This window comes from Aethalodelphis obliquidens, unplaced genomic scaffold (assembly GCF_003676395.1).
Source record: "Aethalodelphis obliquidens isolate GAN/ISIS:26980383/991018 unplaced genomic scaffold, ASM367639v1 scaffold5, whole genome shotgun sequence".
In the NCBI taxonomy this organism is placed as follows: Eukaryota; Metazoa; Chordata; class Mammalia; order Artiodactyla; family Delphinidae; genus Aethalodelphis; species Aethalodelphis obliquidens.
This window is the reverse complement of record NW_020837949.1, coordinates 75,367,590-75,390,139: the sequence shown is the minus strand read 5'-3', so window position 1 is coordinate 75,390,139 and position 22,550 is coordinate 75,367,590. Positions and strand designations below refer to the sequence as shown.

Sequence of the window (22,550 nt, the reverse complement as noted above, 5' to 3'; positions counted from 1 at the left end):
TGTTTCTTTGTCCCAGTGTTCAGGACTATTTCGTTTCTTCATTGTTTCCCAGTGTTGAGAGAGCAGCAAAATTTTAGGATCTCTTTCTTTAGGTAGTCTTCATTTTGGAACGTGTAAATTGTATTACCTTCTTTTGGCTTCTGGCCATTTCCCATCATGGTAATTTTTTTTCAATATCTTTATTTTCCTATATGTCTTCAGCTAATTTTCTGATTATTTTCCCTGCTCTCCCTGCAACTCCTTCTGTTCTTTCCCTTCCCTTCCTCCCTTTCTTCTTTTGTCCCTCCTTCCTCTCCTTCCCTCTCTTCTCTTCTCCCTCTTTTTCTCTGTTTTTCTCTCCACTTTTCTTTTAGAGCCCTTGCTTTAAATTTCACTGGTAGAGCAACACACTTCTTTCCCTGCTTCATAGGGTGCCTTTCACTAGGTAATTAGTAGCCAGACTGTTTCTACAAGGAATGTTTTAGCATAGACATAATTTCTGCCTGCTTTACTGTGTGATTTTTTTCATTTATCGGAGGTAGAACTCAAATTTTACCTTTCGTTGTTTAAAAAAAATTGCTAGAGGCTTTAATGTTTGTTTCACTGATAGTTAGAGATACATAGGGAAACGTAAGCCAGTTATTTACAGAATGAATCGGTAGAACTCTCTTCAGCATCTCCTGCATCGCACTTAGTATGATTCAAGGTGTTGACTGGACCTTTCATGGATTGGAACTGAATTCCCCTTACATCCTTAAGAAAGTCATAAATAACTGGAATATATCTTATTATCCTAGTACATAATTTTATCTTTCTGTGACATTGAATGAATGGAAGAATATTAGTTTATTTGTATTTCTGATTTATAGTTGAAAAACTGAATTTATAGCAATACTTGGTAGACTTATCTATGTATAACATAAGATACTCCAGCTTTTTTAACTGCAAAAATATTATAATATTATATCCTGACAAGTTAAAAGACTAATAACTATGTCTTTTTATTGCAATACCTACATGGTCACTTTAGACAGTGGGAGGTAAAATATTTTAGCCAAAAGACATGTATGTACCACTGCCTGCCCATAGAGCTACCTATTGAAGAACCAATAAGGACATCTAAGTGGAAGATTTATTTCCAGATTACCTTTGCATGCAGTAATAGTGACTTTTTTTTACAGAATATTGTAGCAGCAACAAAAGTTATTGCAGTCTCAGAAAAGAATGCAGTGAAACTGCCTGTTTGTCTGTTTAGAATGGATCTAGATTTTATACCTCTTGACTCAGTTACTCCATTAGTTTAAGAAGGGGCACCCTTTCCTTCCCAGCATCATCCTTTAATCTAACCTGCCCTCAGATGTTGGTATTGCTTTTCTGTGGCCCTATCGCCAAATTGATATCCCTGAACAAAAAGTATGCACGAGGGGGTAGCTCTGAGATCCCTGGACCTACAGTTTAAAGTCAGGACTTAAAAGTATCTCTGCTGCTTCCTTGCTGTGTAACACTAAGCATCACTTCCTCTCTCTCTCTTTTTTTTAAAATATATTTATTTATTTGTGACTGCGTTGGGTCTTCATTGCTGCACCCAGGCTTTCTCTAGTTGCGGCAAGCGGGGGCTACTCTTCGTTGCGGTGTGCAGGCTTCTCATTGCGGTGGCTTCTCTTGTTGCGGGGCACAGGCTCTAGGTGCGCGGGCTTCAGTAGTTGTGGCACGTGGGCTCCATAGTTGTGGCTTGTGGACTCTAGAGCACAGGCTCAGTAGTTGTGGCTTGAGGGCTTAGCTGCTCCACAGCATGTGGGATCTTCCTGGACTCGAACCTGGACTCCAGGGCTCGAACCCGTATCCTCTGCATTGGCAGGCAATTCTTAACCACTGTGCCACCAGGGAAGTCTCACTTCCTCGTCTTCCCTTCTGTTTCTGCACATGTAATGTTGGAGGGTAATGCCTATTTAAACAGAATTGTAAGAGTCATATGAGGTAATAAATTGCCTGAAACCTAATCATTTCCTGGTAAATCTTTATTTATTTATAGCCTATATAATCTTTTTTTGTTTATACTCTCACATAACCTTGTATCTTTCATGTTTGGAGAATATACACTCACCCAACATCCCAAGCTCTACTTTCTTAGAGAGCTTGTAAAACCCTATATAAAATTAAAATGATCAGCAAATCCCCAGTTGTTCAAAATACATAATACCAACTTTTTCATGTAAAAATGGAGACTTCGGATTTTCAGAACAGAGTAGTGCTGTATAAATCATGTTTGAAACAAATCATAGCTTTTCATCGGGATCCAGTTTTTGCTCTCTTCAAATTCATAATATAAGCCAGAGCTCTCGAACTGACTTGGTAACTAATTCCTCTTCATTTGACCAATATCTTAAATAAGTCCAACACATGTTTCTGAGAGACTGCACATTATGGAGGTGGTAGCCAAAGCCTCTTTAGTAAGGAGTACTAGCTCTCTTGATAATATGGAGAAAGAAACTGGCCCTATAATGAGTCATCATAATTTTCTGCTAAGAGTATGGGATGTCTATAGTTATTTCTCTGGGGCTCTGGAAATTTATTCGCCCAGTTGGCTTTGAGAAGAAAGAGAGCGCACTGTTTGATTTAATGAATTTCATGGATTTGTTGACATTTCTTAAAATGAGCCAGATAACTTGGCTATGGTCACCTGGTCGTGGAAGGATCCCTTTCACAATAGATCTTACATTTATTTCCATTTAATATACTGTTTATAAAACTTTAAAAATATCATTTCCAGTTTATTTCTTTATTATTTAGACCTGGCAAGATTAGTTATGATGGATTTTACTATATCTTTTCCTTTATTTCAAACATAGGAGTATCATGTTTGATATTGTAGCGTTATAGGCTCACTGTAGAAGCTCAACAATAAATAAATATGTAAAGCACACTCCCAGACACACAGAGCAATTGATTCTTTTTTGTCTCCAGTAAGTTCTGTTTTAATATGTATCTTTTTATGTAAAGTCTAGGTCACATGAGCTTGTTAGATATTTGTTATATAATCTTGTTAGATTATCCGTTACATAGCCTTGTTAGATTATTGCCTAACGCATCATTCCCATCCCAAAAGATGAGATTCATTGTCACTTTTTTGCGGTACGCGGGCCTCTCACTGCTGTGGCCTTTCCCGTTGCGGAGCACAGGCTCCGGACGCGCAGGCTCAGCGGCCATGGCTCATGGGCCCAGCCGCTCTGTGGCATGTGGGATCTTCCCGGACCGGGGCACGAACCCGTGTCCCCTGCATCGGCAGGCGGACTCTCAACCACTGCGCCACCAGGGAAGCCCTACTTAAGCTTCTTTTAGTCTTCTAAATTTATCATTGTCTTCCAGTTTGGCTATTATTCACAAAATTATTAAGAATTATGAGCCTTTATGTGCCCTTTATGACCTATCATTTAGGCCTACTTTTCTTAATGACTCCGATGCATCAGATATAATCACTTCAGGTGTATTAGAGGTTCTCCTTCCCTTGTGTGTCTTTACAGTCTTTTTAGAATAGGACCCCCTAAAGCACTGAGGCTGTAGAAATCTCTTTAAATAAGTTTTGCATTGACCTGACTCACATGTATCCTTTCAAGCTCCCTTGCATCCTTCCATTTTGTAGCAAATTGAGACTTTATAGATGTTCTGCTCTAACAAATGCTTAGTTTGTTCCTTTAACATACTTCTATGAAAATCAAACCAAGAATAAAAAGAATGGTGTATTTCTTTTTTTTTTTTTTTTTTTTGCATTACTCGGGCCGCTCACTGTTGTGGCCTCTCCCGTTGCGAAGCACAGGCTCTGGACGCGCAGGCTCAGCGGCCATGGCTCACGGGCCCAGCCGCTCCGCGGCATGTGGGATCTTCCCAGACCGGGGCACGAAGCCGTGTCCCCTGCATCGGCAGGCAGACTCTCAACCACTGCGCCACCAGGGAAGCCCAAGAATGGTGTATTTCTGTTTCCACACACAGTCATGTGCCTCTGTGTATATAGTGCACATTATTTGTTTTTATTTTGTACATGTGGATAGTTTCTTCTTCTATCTCTCTGTTGCCCAATGACTACCAGATAATGTGAATTATCATTGACCTCAGTATGTCTACTGGGCGAATAAGTAATGTAGATTTTCCATATCATTGCATCTGCATTGATATAAAGTATAAAATTGTAGAAAATTTTACTTATAATTGAATTCAGCCCTGTTGCTCAGTTTCCTTTTAATTTGCCTTTATTTGGTACCCAGTTCTATGTATATAAGTCTAAACTTGAATGATTTTATTTTTTTGGCTACAACACGTGGCTTGTGGGACCTTAGCTCCCCGACCAGGGATCAAACCCATGCCCCCTGCAGTGGAAGTGCAGAGTCTTAACTGCTGGACCGCCAGGGAAGTCCTGAGTTTGAGTGGTTTTAAAATGCTTATATAGTAAGATATTGAATGCAGTGGATTTTATTATATCCCAAGTGCTCATGACAATTCCTACAAGTTTAATTTAAATTATATTTAACAATGTAATGGCATAGATTAAACTGCAAACTTTTATATAGTCATAAGGCATGACTCTTACTATCTTGGGTTCTTATTTTGATTAAACTCCTGCCGTTTAAAAAAATTATACTCTGTGAGAAACAGAGACGTAGATGTAGAGAACAAACGTATGGACACCAAGTCGGGTAAGGGGGCTGGTGGTGGTGGTGGGATGAACTGGGAGATTGGGATTGACATGTATACACTAATATGTATAAAATAGGTAACTAATAAGAACCTGCTGTATAAAAAAATAAATAAAATAAAATTTTTTAAAAATGTATCAACCCCCAGCAACACATTAAAAAAAAAAGAAATTATACCCGGAGAAATAGGAACAGACCGTTAACTGGTTTGACGTATCTGGTGGGTTACAATTAAATCTTTCAGTGTGTTCAAAGTGAGTCTAGAATTCTAAGATAGGACTTAGTGATGACCTTTTAAAGACAGAACTCCCATAGACAGATAGTTTGCTCCATGACAAAATGTTTATGAGATGGAGCTGCCGGTCGCATTGGAAATATGGTAAAAAATGAGGAAACCAAAGCCATTCTTTGTCATTACTGAAAGCAGCTGAACTAGATTCCTACCAGGTGGTGGGAAATAGTTTCATGCAAGGAAGATATTGTATGGTACTATTCTTAATATCTTATGAATAATGTGTTTAGTTTTGGCTTGGAATTTTTATTTTTGCTTCAGAACATCATTGTCTACCAAATTTTATTTTTATATTCATTGACATTTGGTTAAGTAAATAAAGCCAATAAACTCAGAGTTTATTCACTGAAGGGTAGAAAGGTCCCTAAATCACTTTGGCCTTAGAAGTGTGGTATTCTAAAAGGTACTTCAGTAGGTCACACAGAAAGCTCATTTTGTGTTGCCATTATCATAGGATGCTTTCACATGCTTTCCTCCCTTGAGAGTCTGTAAATGTGTGCTGTCAAGTTCTCAGTCCTTACTCGCCAGAGTCTTTTTTGCTTCTGGGTATTTTGTTGTTTGTAAATACTTCTACGCATAATTTTTTAAATTTAATAATATTAAGTTTCCTATAGTGAAATATCAGTGTCAGAAACTCATCTTAAGCCCTTCATTTTTAAAAGCAAGTCCTCTGCCTATTAGGCACAGAAAAATAATTTGGAAAAGAAACTTATTTATAAATAACTTCCTTTATTCAATTCCTCTGTTCCTGATTTCTGCTATAGCTAAAGAAATAAGATTTTACTGGAAATCAAGTGAAATTTTCAGTGATTTGATTAAATACAGTATAATTTACATGGTCTATCTCAGCAAACAAGGCTATTCTTTGAGAAGGGTTTCTAATAAAATAGGAAGACATCTTTTCTTCTTACACTAGAGAGGAGATAGCATAGTAGTTAAGGGGATAGAATTAGAGCTAGGCTACCAAGTTCAAATCTCATCTCTTGTGCCCCAGTTTCTTCTGCTGTAAAGTGGGGATAATAATAATTCCAACCTCTTCTGGTAGTCGTGAGGATTAAATAAGTTAATGTATATAATATATGTAGAACAGTGCCTAGCATTTGGTAAGTGCTATATAAATATCGGGTATCATTTTTTTGTTACATGTTGTATAGCTTATATATGTGTCATCTATTATAATTATCAGAAGTTTCCTACAGTAGACTTTCCTGCTACTTAAAATTATAATTAAGAACTTTTATACTCTCACCATTTAAAAAATCATGTTATAACGTGAGAATGCTGCTCGCATTGTAGGCTGGGAAGGCTATTCCATCACCTCATCCTTCACCTCATTTCTTAGAGGAGAAAACAAATAGATGCCTGCTGTATATATCCCCCTTAATATACATACACCTGATAAATTTGTAAGTCTACTCTTATGTGTATGAATAGAGAGTAGCTATGTAATAGATATATGTTTTCTATAACATTATCATAGACTATATAACATTTCTAGGAAATTAGATAGGGTTTGGTTACCTTGGGAAATAAATATTGAACCTGAAAAACATATTCCCTTTCCTGGATCATTTATATTTAGAAATAAAAATGAATTTTGTTCATGTACTTGAAATGTCAGTAACATGAAAGCTGCATATATCTCTTGAGTTGGTTTTATGTTGACAAAACAAATATGAGGAAGGTTTAAACATTTGCACATAAACATTCATTAACATTTAAACATAAATATTTATTAACTTTCCATTTATAGCTGAATTTTTTCATCTATTATAATTTATTTCTAGTGAATTTGTTTACTAGAAAATGAGCTCACAGTTATAAATAGATGATGGAAGGAGGTTAATTATCTTGATGGTGTATTAACACAAGCAGGTATTTTACTACCCAACATTTTTTAAACTTCTCAGTTACAGGAATTGATAACAGTAATTTGTTATTATTTTTATGTAATAACCATCTGTAACGGTATCAAGGCACTGTGCTTAGGAGATACACAATCATCACTAAGTTATGTCAGTTTTGTTTCTGTATTAGGAGAGATGTAAGATTTTCTGCACCTTTGACAATTAATAATGACCAGAAGTCCCTATTTCTTAGCTAACTTGATCATCAAAAATTGGTGTAAGGAATTAAATTTGTTTGACAAGTTATTTCTCTTTTCCTTTTTTTAGTGGATTAAACAGACCTCCAGAGAGGGTGGAGGGAAAAGGATAATGGAAATTCTATTGCTGCCATGATAAAGACAGTTTAGGGGGGAAATTGGGGAGAAATTAACCAGAAACTCAATAAGTTGGAGGAAACCATTAAAGAATATCTCTAGAGATTCTTTATTGTGAGAAGAAGGTAAAGTAGTATCTCACCCTTGTTTTACAGAAAAAGTTGTCAAAGTCTTGACCAGTTATCAGCTGAAGTTAGCCTTTCTCAGACTTCACTGGATCCAGGTCAGTCACAAGGAGATGGAAAACGAGACACATTAAATTTAATCAGTGAAGGTAAGAAAAAAAAAATCTATTTAAAAATTGCTTTTTCCTGAACTATACATATTTTGGTTGCAGAGGATTGCTAAAGAATAATAGTGACATTTCTGTGACGCATGCTAGGAATTAAGCTGCCATTATGATTAAAAATAGTCTGCTTTTGTTTTTTTCTCATGTGTTTGTAGCTAACCTTCTCGATAGATATTCTGTAATTGTTACCTTTATTTCCTCATTTCCTGTATTCTTTTTTACCCACTCCAGTTTGGCTTTTGTGTCTCTACCACTTATTAAAATGACTTTTATCAAGGTGATCAACCACTGCAGTAGTGCTGACCTGGGTCCTCTGTCTTCATTCTTTTAAACTTCTCAGCAGCTTTTGATCCAACTGATGATTTCCTCATTCTTGAGTCACTTTTGGTACTTCATTTTCTGAGTATTCTGAAAAACTTGGGGAATAAACATAAAAGAGTTTTCTTTCCTGTTACTGCTTTCAGCTGTGTTCTAACCACCCCTCTTTCCAGTGGGTTGCATCTTCCTGAACAACATATGGATCCAATTTCATGAGTTTTCAGGCCACTTTCAATTATATGATCACATTTCAGTTTGTAAGACACAGTCTATTCTTTTTTTTTTTGGTACGCGGGCCTCTCACTGTTGTGGCCTCTCCCGTTGCGGAGCACAGGCTCCGGACATGCAGGCTCAGTGGTCATGGCTCACGGGCCCAGCCACTCCGCGGCATGTGGGATCTTCCCGGACCAGGGCACGAGCCCGTGTCCCCTGCATCAGCAGGCGGACTGTCAACCACCGCACCACCAGGGAAGCCCCAGTCTATTAATTTTTAAACTTCAGTAAAATAGCTGGTTCAAAATCTTTTCTTCCCGTCCCCCGCCTCCCCCAGTATAGGCTAGATCTGTTACTCTAGCACTTTGGATTGGACACCTGGCGCTGATATGATCTCATGCTCACATATTTTACCTCTCCTTCTTCCCAGTTCCACACCTGCTGGTGTGTGTGAGGGCTAGGGAAAGACAGACAGTTCCTTACCTCAGAGGAACCTGTATTCCTCTATGCCTCCTTTCTTCTCTTGTCTTCTCCATGGCAATAAATGACCACCATAGACATTATCTTAGACACTGCTCTTTCGCCTTATAACTGCAAGTCAGTTCATTAGCAAGTCCTGTCAGCTTCCCATACAACACGTGCTGTATACATTGATTCATCATCTCCATTACTACAACTCTAGTCTGGGCCACCTGGGTCAAGCCTCTTGGATGGACTGCTTTCGTCTCTCCTTCCTGCCTCCTCACAAGTCATTCTCCATGTGGTGAACAGTGATCTTTGAAAACATAAATCAGAATCTACTATACGCCCCCCTTAAAATTCTCCAGTCACGCTCAGTGACAATCAGAATAAAATCCAAACTGCTTATCTTGGATGGCTTCCTTCATAATCTTGTCCTTACCAGCTTCTGCCTCATGTCATACCATTCTTTTGTTTGTTCTCTACACCACAGCAAACTGACCTCCAAACTGTTCTTCCAAGCTGGTTTCTGCCTCAGCTATCTTTACACTTGCTTTTCCCACTGCCCTGAAACTACTTTCTTAAGGTCTTTGCATGGTAACTTCTTTATCAGGTCTCTGTACAAATATCAGCTCTTTAAAGTAGTTGGGGTTTTTTTGTTTTTGTTTTTGTGGTACACAGGCGTCTCACTGTTGTGGCCTCTCCCATTGCGGAGCACAGGCTCCGGACGCGCAGGCTCAGTGGCCATGGCTCATGGGCCCAGCCGCTCCACGGCATGTGGGATCTTCCCAGACTGGGGCACGAACCCGTGTCCCCTGCATCGGCAGGCGGACTCTCAACCACCGCACCACCAGGGAAGCCCTAAAGTAGTTTTCATTGGCCGCCACACCTTACTTAACCACCCATGTCAATGCCCACCCCATCCCAGGCACCTTACCATATTGCCATACATTATATTATGAGTCTTGTCTATAACTCCCCACTAAAATAGAAGCTTCATGAGGGTAGGGTATCTTATCCATATTTTCGCCAGCATATTATTAGAGTCTGACACATAACAGATAACCGTTAAATATTTGTTGATGGAATAAGTATATAATGAATAACTGTCATAGAATATGAGGAACAAGTTACAGGTAGTATAAAGTAAAAATTCAATTAACCAGAAGTCTCAGGCAATGGGAAAATTGTGATAAGATGAATTCTGCTTCCTTTAAGATGGTTGTTGAAATGTTCTCAAAGGACCTTAATCTGTTTTACGAGCTTAGTAAATAGTGTATATTGACTACAGATAAATCTTTTTTTGATGATGTGGATAATAAAAATAGCATATTAGAGTGTCTTAGTGGCACTAATGTAAATGGGAAAGAGTAAACTGATTGTCATTATTTAGAATATGTATATTTAAAAAAACTAATCCATACTGTGAGTGGATTTCTTTGTGATGACTTTTCATATAAAAATACATTTATTTAGGATTTTAATCTAATTTCTAATTATATGCATTTTAATATCAATAAGACAAGATTAATAATGAATATTTTTATACTATAAAAACAAATGTGGGACTTCCCTGGCAGTCCATTGGTTTAGACTCCGCGCTTCCACTGCAGGGGGCACAGGTTCAATCCTTGGTCGGGGAGCTAAGATCCTGCATGCCGCGTGTCATGGCCAAAAATAATAAAATTTGTTTAGAATAAACAAATGTATGGAGGAGGAGGGAGGGATGAATGGGTGGAACATACAGAATTTTTAGGGCCATGAAATGGCTCTGTATGATACTAAAATGGGGGACACATGTCATTGTACATTTGTACAGCTCACAGAATATACAACGTTAAGAGTGAACCCTAATAGGGACTCTGGGTGATAATTTTGTGTTCATGTAGGTTCATCCATTGTAACAAATGTACACTCTAGTGGGGGTGTTAATAACAGGGGAGACTATGCATGTGTGGGAGTAAGAGGTATATGAATACTCTCTGTACCTTCATGCTCAGTTTCTTTGTGAACCTAACTATCCTAAAAAATAAAGTATACATATATATATATAAAGTACTGGCTTTAAGAATTCAAGCTGGTTCTTCAAAAAGGTAAACAACACTGATAAACCTTCAGCCAGACTCATCAAGAAAAAAAGGAAGAGGCCCAAATCAGTAAAAATCAGAACTGAAAAAGAAGTTACAACTGACATCACAGAAATACAAAGGATCATGATAGATTACTATGAACAACTGTGTGCCAGTAAAATGGATGACCAAGAAAAAATGGACAAATTCCTAAATGCACAGTCTGCCAAGACTGAACCAGGAAGAAATAGAAAATAGATTAATTACCAGTAATGAAATTGAATCAGTAATTTTAAAACTCCCAACAAACAAAAGTCCAGGACCAGATGGATTCACAGGTGAGTTGTACCAAACATTTAGAGAAGAGTTAACACGTATCCTTCTGAAACCATTCCAGAAAACTGCAGAGGAAGGAACACTTTTGAACTTACTCTATGAGGCCAGCATCATCCTGCTACCAAAACCAGACAAAGATATCACAAAAAAAGAAAATTACAGGTCCATATCCCTGTTGAACATAGTTGCAAAAATCCTCAACAAAATACTAGCAAACCAAATCCAACAATCCATTAAAAGGATCATACACCATGATCAAGTGGGATTTATCCCAGGGATGCAAGGATTTTTCAGTATCCACAAATCAATCAGTATGATACACCACGTTAACAAAATGAAGAATAAAAACCATATGATAATAGATACAGAAGAATTTTTTTTATAAAATTCGATATCCATTTCTAACAAAAACTCTCCAGAAAGCAGGCATAGTGGTAACATACCTCAACATAATGAAGGCCATATATGACACACGTGCAGCTAACATCATACTCAGGGTGAAAAGCTGAAAGCATTTCCTCTAAGATCAGGAACAAGGCAAGGATGCCCACTCTCACCACTTTTTTTTGGCTGCGTTGGGTCTTCGTTGCTGTTGTGGGCTTTCTCTAGTTGCATTGAGCGGGGGCTACTCTTCGTTGCGGTGCTTGGGCTTCTCATTACAGTGGCTTCTCTTGCTGTGGAGCATGGGCTCTGGGCACACGGGCTTCAGTAGTTGTGGTGCGCGGGCTCAGTAGTTAGGGCTCATAGGCTTAGTTGCTCCGAGGCATGTGAGATCTTCCCCGACCAGGGATCGAACCTGTGTCCCCTGCATTGGCAGGCGGATTCTTAACCACTGCACCACCAGGGAAGTCCTCTAGAAATTTACCTTGAAGATATATACTTAAGTAGTACAACTGTGTATGCACAAGGTTATTCTGCCCACTTAGTATTCGTTCACATTCTGTACTTTTCCGCGATTATCACTTTAAGGAATTTTTCTAGCTACCTCCTTTTTAAAATTTAACTTTTTATTTTGAGATAATTATAGATTCATATGCAGTTTTAATAAATAATACAGGGAGATCCATGTACCCTTCACCCAGTTTGCCTCAGGGGCAACATCTTACAAAACTGTAGAACAGTATCACATCCATGGAACTGACAGTACAATCCACTGATTTCACACAGATTTACATGTACTCAGTAGTGTGTATGTTTTTAGTTCTGTGTAGTTTTACCACATGTGTAGGTCCATGTATACCCCACCATAGTCAAGACATGGACAGTTCCATCACTACAAGGATCCCTTGGGCTGCCTTTTTATAACCATACCCACCTCCTTCCCAGCCTTGCCCTATCTCTGCCCCTTCCCTAACCCATGGCAAGCACTAATCTGTTTCCTATTACTGTAATTCTGTCATGAAATTATGAAGAATATTATATAATGAAATCACGAAGAGTGCTGAATAAGTCAGATAGTATATGGACTGTTTGGATTGGATTTTTTTACTCAGCATAATTCCCCTGAGATCTTTCCAAGTTGTTATGTGTATATTCATTCCTTTTTTATTGCTAAGAATATTCCATGGTATGGATGAACTATATCATTTTTGTTTTGTTTCTGAACCAGTCACTGAGGAACATTTGGGTTGGTTTACGTTTGAGGGCTGTGAAGCTGCAACTATTGGCTGAATGTCTGTGTCCCCCTAGATTCATATGTTGAAATCAAATCTCTAGTCTGATAGTATTAGAATGTGGGTTTCGGGTGGTGATTAGGTATGAGGGTGGAGGCATCATGAATGGGATTAGTGCCCTTAAAAAGAGGCCGCAGAGAGCTCCTTTACCCCTTCAGTCATGTTAGGACACAGTGAGAAGACTGCTGTCTGTGAACCAGGAAATGGACTATCACCGGACAGTGAATCTGCAGGCACCTTGATCTTGGATCTCCCAGTCTCCAGAACCGTGAGAGATAAATTTCTATTGTTTATAAGCCACCCGATTTATGATATTTCTGTTATAGCAGCCCAAAGGGACTAGGCTGCTATGAACATTTGTTTATAGGTTTTTGTGTGAACTTAAGTCTTCATTTCTCTGGGATAAATACCTTAGGAGTACCGTTGCTAGGTTGTGTGGTAGTTGCATGTTTAGGTTTTTAAGAACCTGCCAAAATATTTTTCAGAGTGACTGTACCATTTTGCATTCCCACCAGCAATATATGAGTGATCCAGTTTCTCCACATCCTTGCCATCTTTAGGTGTTGTCACAATTTTTTATTTATTTATTTATTTATTTATTTATTTATTTATTTATTTATTTATTTATTTAGCGGTACGCGGGCCTCTCACTGCTGTGGCCTCTCCCATTGCGGAGCACAGGCTCCGGACGCGCAGGCTCAGTGGCCATGGCTTACAGGCCGAGCTGCTCTGCAGTATGTGGGACCTTCCCAGACCGGGGCACGAACCCGCGTCCCCTGCATCGGCAGGCGGACTCTCAACCACTGCGCCACCAGGGAAGCCCACAATTTTTTATTTTAACCATTGTGATAGGTATGCAGTAATATCTCACCATGGTTTTAATTTGCATTTCCCTGATGTCAAATTATGTTCTTCATCTTTTCACGTGCTTATCTGTATCGTCTGGTGAAATATCTCTTCGTGTCTTTAACCTGTTCTCTAATTGAATTACTCTTTTTTTAACTGTTGAGTTTTCAGAGTTCAATAGATAATTATAAAATTGATACACTCAAACTTGATGGGTAAAACTATACATTTTTTCATGCTCTCGCAACATAGGTTACTCTTTCAAAAAATATTAACTCTTGAGGAAAAAAATTTTATTGGAAGTTCAGCATTTCTTTTCCTAGCCTTTTCTTATATTGCATTCCAGTAAAAATAAAATGAAACTTTTAAATTAAAAGACATTCATGACATCATCCCAATTTTATAATATTATGTATACCTACTTTTCTGTTTGAATGTAAGCTGGATGGTAAGTTCATTAAAATTTCTTTTGTGCTTTGCTGCACTGATTAAATTTTTATAATGAACATGTCATTTTTACAAACATAATAGATGTGTTTTCCCTTCTGAAAACAAACACGAAGTCAAATACATCAGATGTATTCGAAGTGGTTAATTTAATGCTAGAACTGTAAATGATTGTTACTTTTACATATTTTATGCATTTTTAGTTAAAAGTGTTATTAACATCTTCGTTTGAAAAGTCTTAAGAAATAGAGATTTGATACTTACCACTTGAAAAAAAGAGATTTATCCTTGTACTCTAAAACTTGGTTCAAGTAGAAAAACCTTTTATGCCTTTATATAGTACCTTACATTCCTCAAGGCTATATTTTAATGGATGGTATAGTAAAAAAGGTATAAAACAAAAAGCAATTCTATATTCCTACTGATTATTAAAAGAATTTCAAAAAATGTCATAAGTTAAAATGCACCATAATTGTTGATAGGAAGGGTGAGAAGTTGTCATTTTTCTCAAGAAGCATGTATTAAGCCTTTCTTATGTGACAGGTATTACGCTAGAAACTACTAGCAGATACCATATTTCATCAAATCTAATCAGATGCCTTAGGTTTTAAGATATACTCATTTTATGTACCACCAAAAAAAAAAAAAAAAAAAAGAAGAAGGGGGGGTGGGGAGGAAGGAATATGCCAACAGTTAAACTATAACACATTGTCTCCTTATCCTGTAGCACTTTTGTTTATCTTAAAAGATCTTTTAGACTTTTAAAGAACTGTTTTATTATAATTCTCGTAACATAAAATTCACCATTTTATAAAATAAAATTCACCAGTTTAAAGTGTACAGTTCAGTGGTGTTTAACATATTCACAGTGTTGTGTATCCCTCACCACTGTCTAATTCCAGAACATTGCCAGTAAAGAAACCCTGTTGTACCTATTAGCGTTCAGTCCCAGTTCCTCCCTCCCCCTCCCTTTGGGTAACTACTAATCTACTTTCTGTCTCTTTGGATTTGTCTATTCTGGACATTTCATAAAATGAAATCACACAATGTGTAGCGCTTTTTTTTGGTCTGGCTTCTATGGCTTAGCATAGTATTTTCACAGTTCTTCCATGTTGCAGCATTTATCAGTGCTTCATTCCCTTTTATGGCCAGATAACATTCCATTGCATGGATATACCACAGTTTGTCCATTCATCGGCTGGACATTTGGATTGTTTCCACTTTTGGGCTTTTATGAATACTGCTGCTGTGAACATTCATGTACAAGTTTTTGTGTGAACTGTAGTTTTATTTCTCTTGGGTATATAACTAGGAACCAAATTGGCTGGATCATATGTTTAACCTTTTGAGGAACTGCCAAACTATTTTTTGAAGTGATGATATGTACCATTTTATAATCCCACCAGCAATTAGGGTTTGTTTCTCTATACCCACAGCAACACTTATTATTGTCTGTCTTTTAATATAGCCATCCTAGTAGGTGTGAAGTGGAATTCCATGGTTTTGATTTGCATTGCCCTAGTGAATAATAATGTTGAACATCTTTTCATGGGCTTATTGGCCATTTGTATATCACCTTCAGAGAAATGTCTGCTCAGATCCTTTGACCATTTGAAGATTGCGTTGTTTGTCTTTTTATTGTTGAGTTGTGATAGTTCTTTGTGTGTATTCTGGATGGTAGACCTTTATCAGATACACGAATTGCAAATATTTTCTCCCATTCTGAGGCATGTGTTTTCACTTTCTTTTTTTTTTATTATTATTTATTTATTTATTTTTTTGACTATAATTTTTTTTTTTTAACATCTTTATGGGGGTATAATTGCCTTACAATGGTGTGTTAGTTTCTGCTTTATAACAAAGTGAATCAGTCATACATAAACATATGTTCCCATATGTCTTCCCTGTTGCGTCTCCCTCCCTCCCACCCTCCCCATCCCACCCCTCCAGGCTGTCACAAAGCACCGAGCCAATATCCCTGTGCCATGCGGCTGCTTCCCACTAGCTATCTACCTCACTGCGTTTGTTAGTGTGTATATGCCCATGACTCTCTCTCGCCCTGTCACAGCTCACCCTTCCCCCTCCCCATAACCTCAAGTCCGTTCTCTAAGAGGTCTGCGTCTTTATTCCTGCTTTACCCCTAGGTTCTTCATGACATTTTTTTCTTAAATTCCATATATATGTGTTAGCATACGGTATTTGTCTTTTTCTTTCTGACTTACTTCACTCTGTATGACAGACTCTAGGTCTATCCACCTCATTACAAATAGCTCAATTTCGTTTCTTTTTATGGCTGAGTAATATTCCATTGTATATATGTGCCACATCTTCTTTATCCATTCATCCGATGACGGGCACTTAGGTTGTTTCCATCTCTGGGCTATTGTAAATAGAGCTGCAATGAACATTTTGGTACATGACTCTTTTTGAATTTTGGTTTTCTCAGGGTATATGCCCAGTAGGGGGATTGCTGGGTCATATGGTAGTTCTATTTGTAGTTTTTTAAGGAACCTCCATACTGTTCTCCATAGTGGCTGAACCAATTCACATTCCCACCAGCAGTGCAAGAGGGTTCCCTTTTCTCCACACCCTCTCCAGCATTTATTGTTTCTAGATTTTTTGATGATGGCCATTCTGACTGGTGTGAGATGATATCTCATTGTAGTTTTGATTTGCATTTCTCTAATGATTAATGATGTTGAGCATTCTTTCATGTGTTTGTTGGCAGTCTGTATATCTTCTTTGGAGAAATGTCTATTTAGGTCTTCTGCCCATTTTTGGATTGGGTTGTTTGTTTTCTTGTTATTGAGCTGCATGAGCTGCTTGTAAATTTTGGAGATTAATCCTTTGTCGGTTGCTTCATTTGCAAATATTTTCTCCCATTCTGAGGGTTGTCTTTTTGTCTTGTTTATGGTTTCCTTTGCTGTGCAAAAGCTTTGAAGTTTCATTAGGTCCCATTTGTTTATTTCTGGTTTTATTTCCATTACTCTAGGAGGTGGGTCAGAAAGGATCTTGCTTTGATTTATGTCATAGAGTGTTCTGCCTATGTTTTCCTCTAAGAGTTTGATAGTTTCTGGCCTTACATTTAGGTCTTTAATCCATTTTGAGCTTATTTTTGTGTATGGTGTTAGGGAGTGATCTAACTTCATACTTTTACATGTAGCTGTCCAGTTTTCCCAGCACCACTTATTGAAGAGGCTGTCCTTTCTCCATTGTACATTACTGCCACCTTTATCAAAGATAAGGTGTCCATATGTGCATGGGTTTATCTCTGGGCTTTCTATCCTGTTCCATTGATCTATCTTTCTGTTTTTGTGCCAGTACCATACCGTCTTGATGACTGTAGCTTTGTAGTATAGTCTGAAGTCAGGGAGCCTGATTCCTCCAGTTCCTTCTTTTGTTCTCAAGATTGCTTTGGCTATTCGGGGTCTTTTGTGTTTCCATACAAATTGTGAAATTTTTTGTTCTAGTTCTGTGAAAAATGCCAGTGGTAGTTTGATAGGGATTGCATTGAATCTATAGATTGCTTTGGGTAGTAGAGTCATTTTCACAATGTTGATTCTTCCAATCCAAGAACATAATATATCTCTCCATCTATTTATATGATCTTTAATTTCTTTCATCAGTGTCTTATAATTTTCTGCATACAGGTCTTTTGTCTCCTTAGGTAGGTTTATTCCTAGATATTTTATTCTTTTTGTTGCAATGGTAAATGGGAGTGTTTTCTTGATTTCACTTTCAGATTTTTCATCATTAGTATATAGGAATGCCAGAGATTTCTGTGCATTAATTTTGTATCCTGCCACTTTACCAAATTCATTGATTAGCTCTAGTAGTTTTCTGGTAGCATCTTTAGGGTTCTCTATGTATAGGATCATGTCATCTGCAAAGAGTGACAGCTTTACTTCTTCTTTTCCGATTTGGATTCCTTTTATTTCCTTTTCTTCTCTGATTGCTGTGGCTAAAACTTCCAAAACAATGTTGAATAATAGTGGTGAGAGTGGGCAACCTTGTCTTGTTCCTGATCTTAGTGGAAATGCTTTCAGTTTTTCACCATTGAGGATGATGTTTGCTGTGGGCTTGTCATATATGGCCTTTATTATGTTGAGGAAAGTTCCCTCTATGCCTACTTTCTGCAGGGTTTTTATCATAAATGGGTGTTGAATTTTGTCAAAAGCTTTCTCTGCATCTATTGAGATGATCATATGGTTTTTCTCCTTCAATTTGTTAATATGGTTTATCACGTTGATAGATTTGCGTATATTGAAGAATCCTTGCATTCCTGGAATAAACCCCACTTGATCATGGTGTATGATCCTTTTAATGTGCTGTTGGATTCTGTTTGCTAGTATTTTGTTGAGGATTTTTGCATCTATGTTCATCAGTAATATTGGCCTGTAGTTTTCTTTCTTTGTGACATCCTTGTCTGGTTTTGGTATCAAGGTGATGGTGGCCTCGTAGAAGGAGTTTGGGAGTGTTCCTCCCTCTGCTATATTTTGGAAGAGTTTGAGAAGGATAGGTGTTAGCTCTTCTCTAAATGTTTGATAGAATTCGCCTGTGAAGCCATCTGGTCCTGTGCTTTTGTTTGTTGGAAGATTTTTAATCACAGTTTCAATTTCAGTGCTTGTGATTGGTCTGTTCATATTTTCTATTTCTTCCTGATTCAGTGTTGGCAGGTTGTGCATTTCTAAGAATTTGTCCATTTCTTCCAGATTGTCCATTTTATTGGCATAGAGTTGCTTGTAGTAATCTCTCATGATCTCTTTTATTTCTGCAGTGTCAGTTGTTACCTCTCCTTTTTCATTTCTAATTCTATTGATTTCAGTCTTCTCCCTTTTTTTCTTGATGAGTCTGGCTAGTGGTTTATCTATTTTGTTTATCTTCTCAAAGAACCAGCTTTTAGTTTTATTGATCTTTGCTATTGTTTCCTTCATTTCTTTTTCATTTATTTCTGATCTGATTTTTATGATTTCTTTCCTTCTGCTAGCTTTGGGGTTTTTTTGTTCTTCTTTCTCTAATTGCTTGAGGTGCAAGGTTAGGTTGTTTATTCGAGATGTTTCCTGCTTCTTAAGGTGGGCTTGTATTGCTATAAACTTCCCCCTTAGAACTGCTTTTGCTGCATCCCACTGGTTTTGGGTCATTGTGTCTCCATTGTCATTTGTTTCTAGGTATTTTTTGATTTCCTCTTTGATTTCTTCAGTGATCACTTCATTATTAAGTAGTGTATTGTTTAGCCTCCATGTGTTTGTATTTTTTACAGATCTTTTCCTGTAATTGATATCTAGTCTCATGGCGTTGTGGTCAGAAAAGATACTTGATACAATTTCAATATTCTTAAATTTACCAAGGCTTGATTTGTGACCTAAGATATGATCTATCCTGGAGAATATTCCATGAGCACTTGAGAAAAATGTGTATTCTGTTGTTTTTGGATGGAGTGTCCTATAAATGTCAATTAAGTCCATCTTGTTTAATGTATCATTTAAAGCTTGTGTTTCCTTATTTATTTTCATTTTGGATGATCTGTCCATGGGTGAAAGTGGGGTGTTTAAGTCCCCTACTATGAATGTGTTACTGTCGATTTCCCCTTTTATGGCTGTTAGTATTTGCCTTATGTATTGAGGTGCTCCTATGTTGGGTGCATAAATATTTACAATTGTTATATCTTCTTCTTGGATCGATCCCTTGATCATTATGTAGTGTCCTTCTTTGTCTCTTTTAATAGTCCTTATTTTAAAGTCTATTTTGTCTGATATGAGAATTGCTACTCCAGCTTTCTTTTGGCTTCCATTTGCATGGAATATCTTTTTCCATCCCCTTACTTTCAGTCTGTATGTGTCTCTAGGTCTGAAGTGGGTCTCTTGTAGACAGCATATATAAGGGTCTTGTTTTTGTATCCATTCAGCTAATCTGTGTCTTTTGGTGGGAGCATTTAGTCCATTTACATTTAAGGTAATTATCGATATGTATGTTCCCATTCCCATTTTCTAAATTGTTTTGGGTTCGTTATTATAGGTCTTTTCCTTCTCTTGTGTTTCTTGCCTAGAGAAGATCCTTTAGCATTTGTTGTAAAGCTGGTTTGGTGGTGCTGAACTCTCTCAGCTTTTGCTTGTCTGTAAAGGTTTTAATTTCTCCATCAAATCTGAATGAGATCCTTGCTGGGTAGAGTAGTCTTGGCTGCATGTTTTTCTCCTTCATCACTTTCAGTATGTCCTGCCACTCCCTTCTGGCTTGTAGGGTTTCTGCTGAGAGATCAGCTGTTAACCTTATGGGGATTCCCTTATGTGTTATTTGTTGTTTTTCCCTTGCTGCTTTTAATATGCTTTCTTTGTATTTAATTTTTGACAGTTTGATTAATATGTTTCTTGGCGTACTTCTCCTTGTATTTATCTTGTATGGGACTCTCTGTGCTTCCTGGACTTGATTAACTATTTCCTTTCCCATATTAGGGAAGTTTTCAACTATAATCTCTTCAAATATTTTCTCAGTCCCTTTCTTTTTCTCTTCTTCTTCTGGAACCCCTATAATTCGAATGTTGGTGCGTTTAATGTTGTCCCAGAGGTCTCTGAGACTGTCCTCAGTTCTTTTCATTCTTTTTTCTTTATTCTGCTCTGCAGTAGTTATTTCCACTATTTTATCTTCCAGGTCACTTATCCGTTCTTCTGCCTCAGTTATTCTGCTATTGATCCCATCTAGAGTACTTTTAATTTCATTTATTGTGTTGTTCATCGTTGCTTGTTTCATCTTTAGTTCTTCTAGGTCCTTGTTAACTGATTCTTGCATTTTGTCCAATCTATTGTCCATTCTATCTCCAAGATTTCGGATCAACCTTACTATCATTATTCTGAATTCTCTTTCAGGTAGACTGCCTATTTCCTCTTCATTTGTTAGGTCTGGTGCATTTTTATCTTGCTCCTTTATCTGCTGTGTGTTTTTCTGTCTTCTCATTTTGCTTATCTTACTGTGTTTGGGGTCTCCTTTTTGCAGGCTGCAGGTTTGTAGTTCCTCCTGTTTTTGATGTCTGTCTCCAGTGGCTAAGGTTGGTTCAGTGGGTTGTGTAGGCTTCCTGGTGGAGGGGGCTAGTGCCTGTGTTGTGGTGGATGAGGCTGGATCTTGTCTCTCTAGTGGGCAGGTTCATGTCTGGTGGTGTGTTTGGGGGTGTCTGTGGCCTTATTATGATTTTAGGCAGCCTCTCTGCTAATGGGTGGGGTTGTGTTCCTGTTTTGCTAGTTGTTTGGCATAGGTTTTCCAGCACTGTAGCTTGCTGGTCGTTGAGTGAAGCTGGGTGCTGGTGTTAAGATGGAGGTCTCTGGGAGATTTTCGCCGTTTGATATTATGTGGAGCTGGGAGGTCTCTTGTTGATCAGTGTCCTGAAGTTGGCTGTCCTACCTCAGAGGCAGAGCCCTGCCTCCTGGCTGGAGCACCAAAAGCTTTTCATCCACAGGCTCAGGATAAAAGGGAGAAAAAGTAGAGGGAATTAGTAGAAGTATGAGGAAAGAAAGAAGGAAAGGAGGGTAGGAAGGAAGGAAGAAAGAAAGAAAGAAGCAAAGAAGGAAAGAAGGCAAGAAGGAAAGAAAGGGAGGGAGGGAGGAAGGAAGGAAGGAGGGAAAGAAGGAAAAAAGAAAGAAAGAAGATACAGTAAAAATAAAATAAAGTATAATAAAGTTATTGAATTAAAAACTTCTTATTTAGAAAAAAAAAAAAAGGGACGGAAAGAACCTTAGGACAAATGTTGGAAGCAAAGCTATACAGACAAAATCTTACACAGAAGCATACACATACACCCTCACTAAAAGAGGTAAATGGGGAAAAATCCTAAATCTTGCTGTCAGAGACCACCTCCTCAATTTGGGATGATTCGTTGTCTAAAGGAGGGAAGGAAGGACGGAAAGAAAGAAAGAAAGAACGAAGGTAAAGTATAATAAGGTTATTAAAATTAATTATTAAGAAAAAAATTTAAAAAAAAACATGGACGGATAGAACCCTAGGACAAATGGTGGAAGCAAGACTATACAGACAAGATCTCACACAGAAGCATACACATACACATTCACAAAAAGAGGAAAGGGGAAAAAATCATAGATCTTGCTCCTAAAGTCCACTTCCTTAATTTGGGATGATTGGTTGTCTATTCATGTATTCCACAGATGCAGGGTATATCAAGTTGATTGTGGAGCTTTAATCCGCTGCTTCTGAGGCTGCTGGGAGAGATTTCCCTTTCTCTTCTTTGTTCTCACAGCTCCCGGGGCTAAGCTTTGGATTTGGCCCTGCCACTGCGTGTAGATCGCTGGAGGGCGTCTGTTTTTTGCTCAGACAGGACGGGGTTAAAGGAGCCGCTGACTCGGGAGCTCTGGCTCACTCAGACCGCGGGGAGGGAGGGGCACTGCGTGCGGGGCGGGCCTGCGTCGGCAGAGGCCGGCGTGACGTTGCAGCAGCCTGAGGCGCGCTGTGCGCTCTCCCGGGGAAGTTGTCCCTGGATCCCGGGAACCCGGCAGTGGCGGGCTGCACAGGCTCCGCGGAAGAGGGGTGTGGAGAGTGACCTGTGCTCGCACACAGGCCCCTCGGTGGCGGCAGCAGCAGCCTTAACGTCTCCCGCCCGCCTCTGGGGTCCGCGCTTTTAGCCGCGGCTCGCGCCCGTCTCTGGATTCCGCGCTTTCAGCCGCGGCTCGCGCCCGTCTCTGGATTCCGCGCTTTCAGCCGCGGCTCGCGCCCGTCTCTGG

The 22,550-nt window shown here is 38.5% G+C and overlaps 1 protein-coding gene across 4 annotated transcripts in view; it reads left to right on the top strand.

The window, feature by feature from the left end:
- The window catches only part of RUNDC3B (RUN domain containing 3B), a 156,438-nt gene that overhangs the window by 123,244 nt on the left and 10,644 nt on the right, over positions 1–22,550 (top strand). For all 4 annotated transcript variants that reach the window (XM_027102685.1, XM_027102687.1, XM_027102688.1 and 1 more), the window contains one exon: positions 7,336–7,454. In XM_027102685.1, coding sequence (XP_026958486.1) covers positions 7,336–7,454 — 119 coding nt within the window. The remainder of the gene's footprint in view (positions 1–7,335; positions 7,455–22,550) is intronic.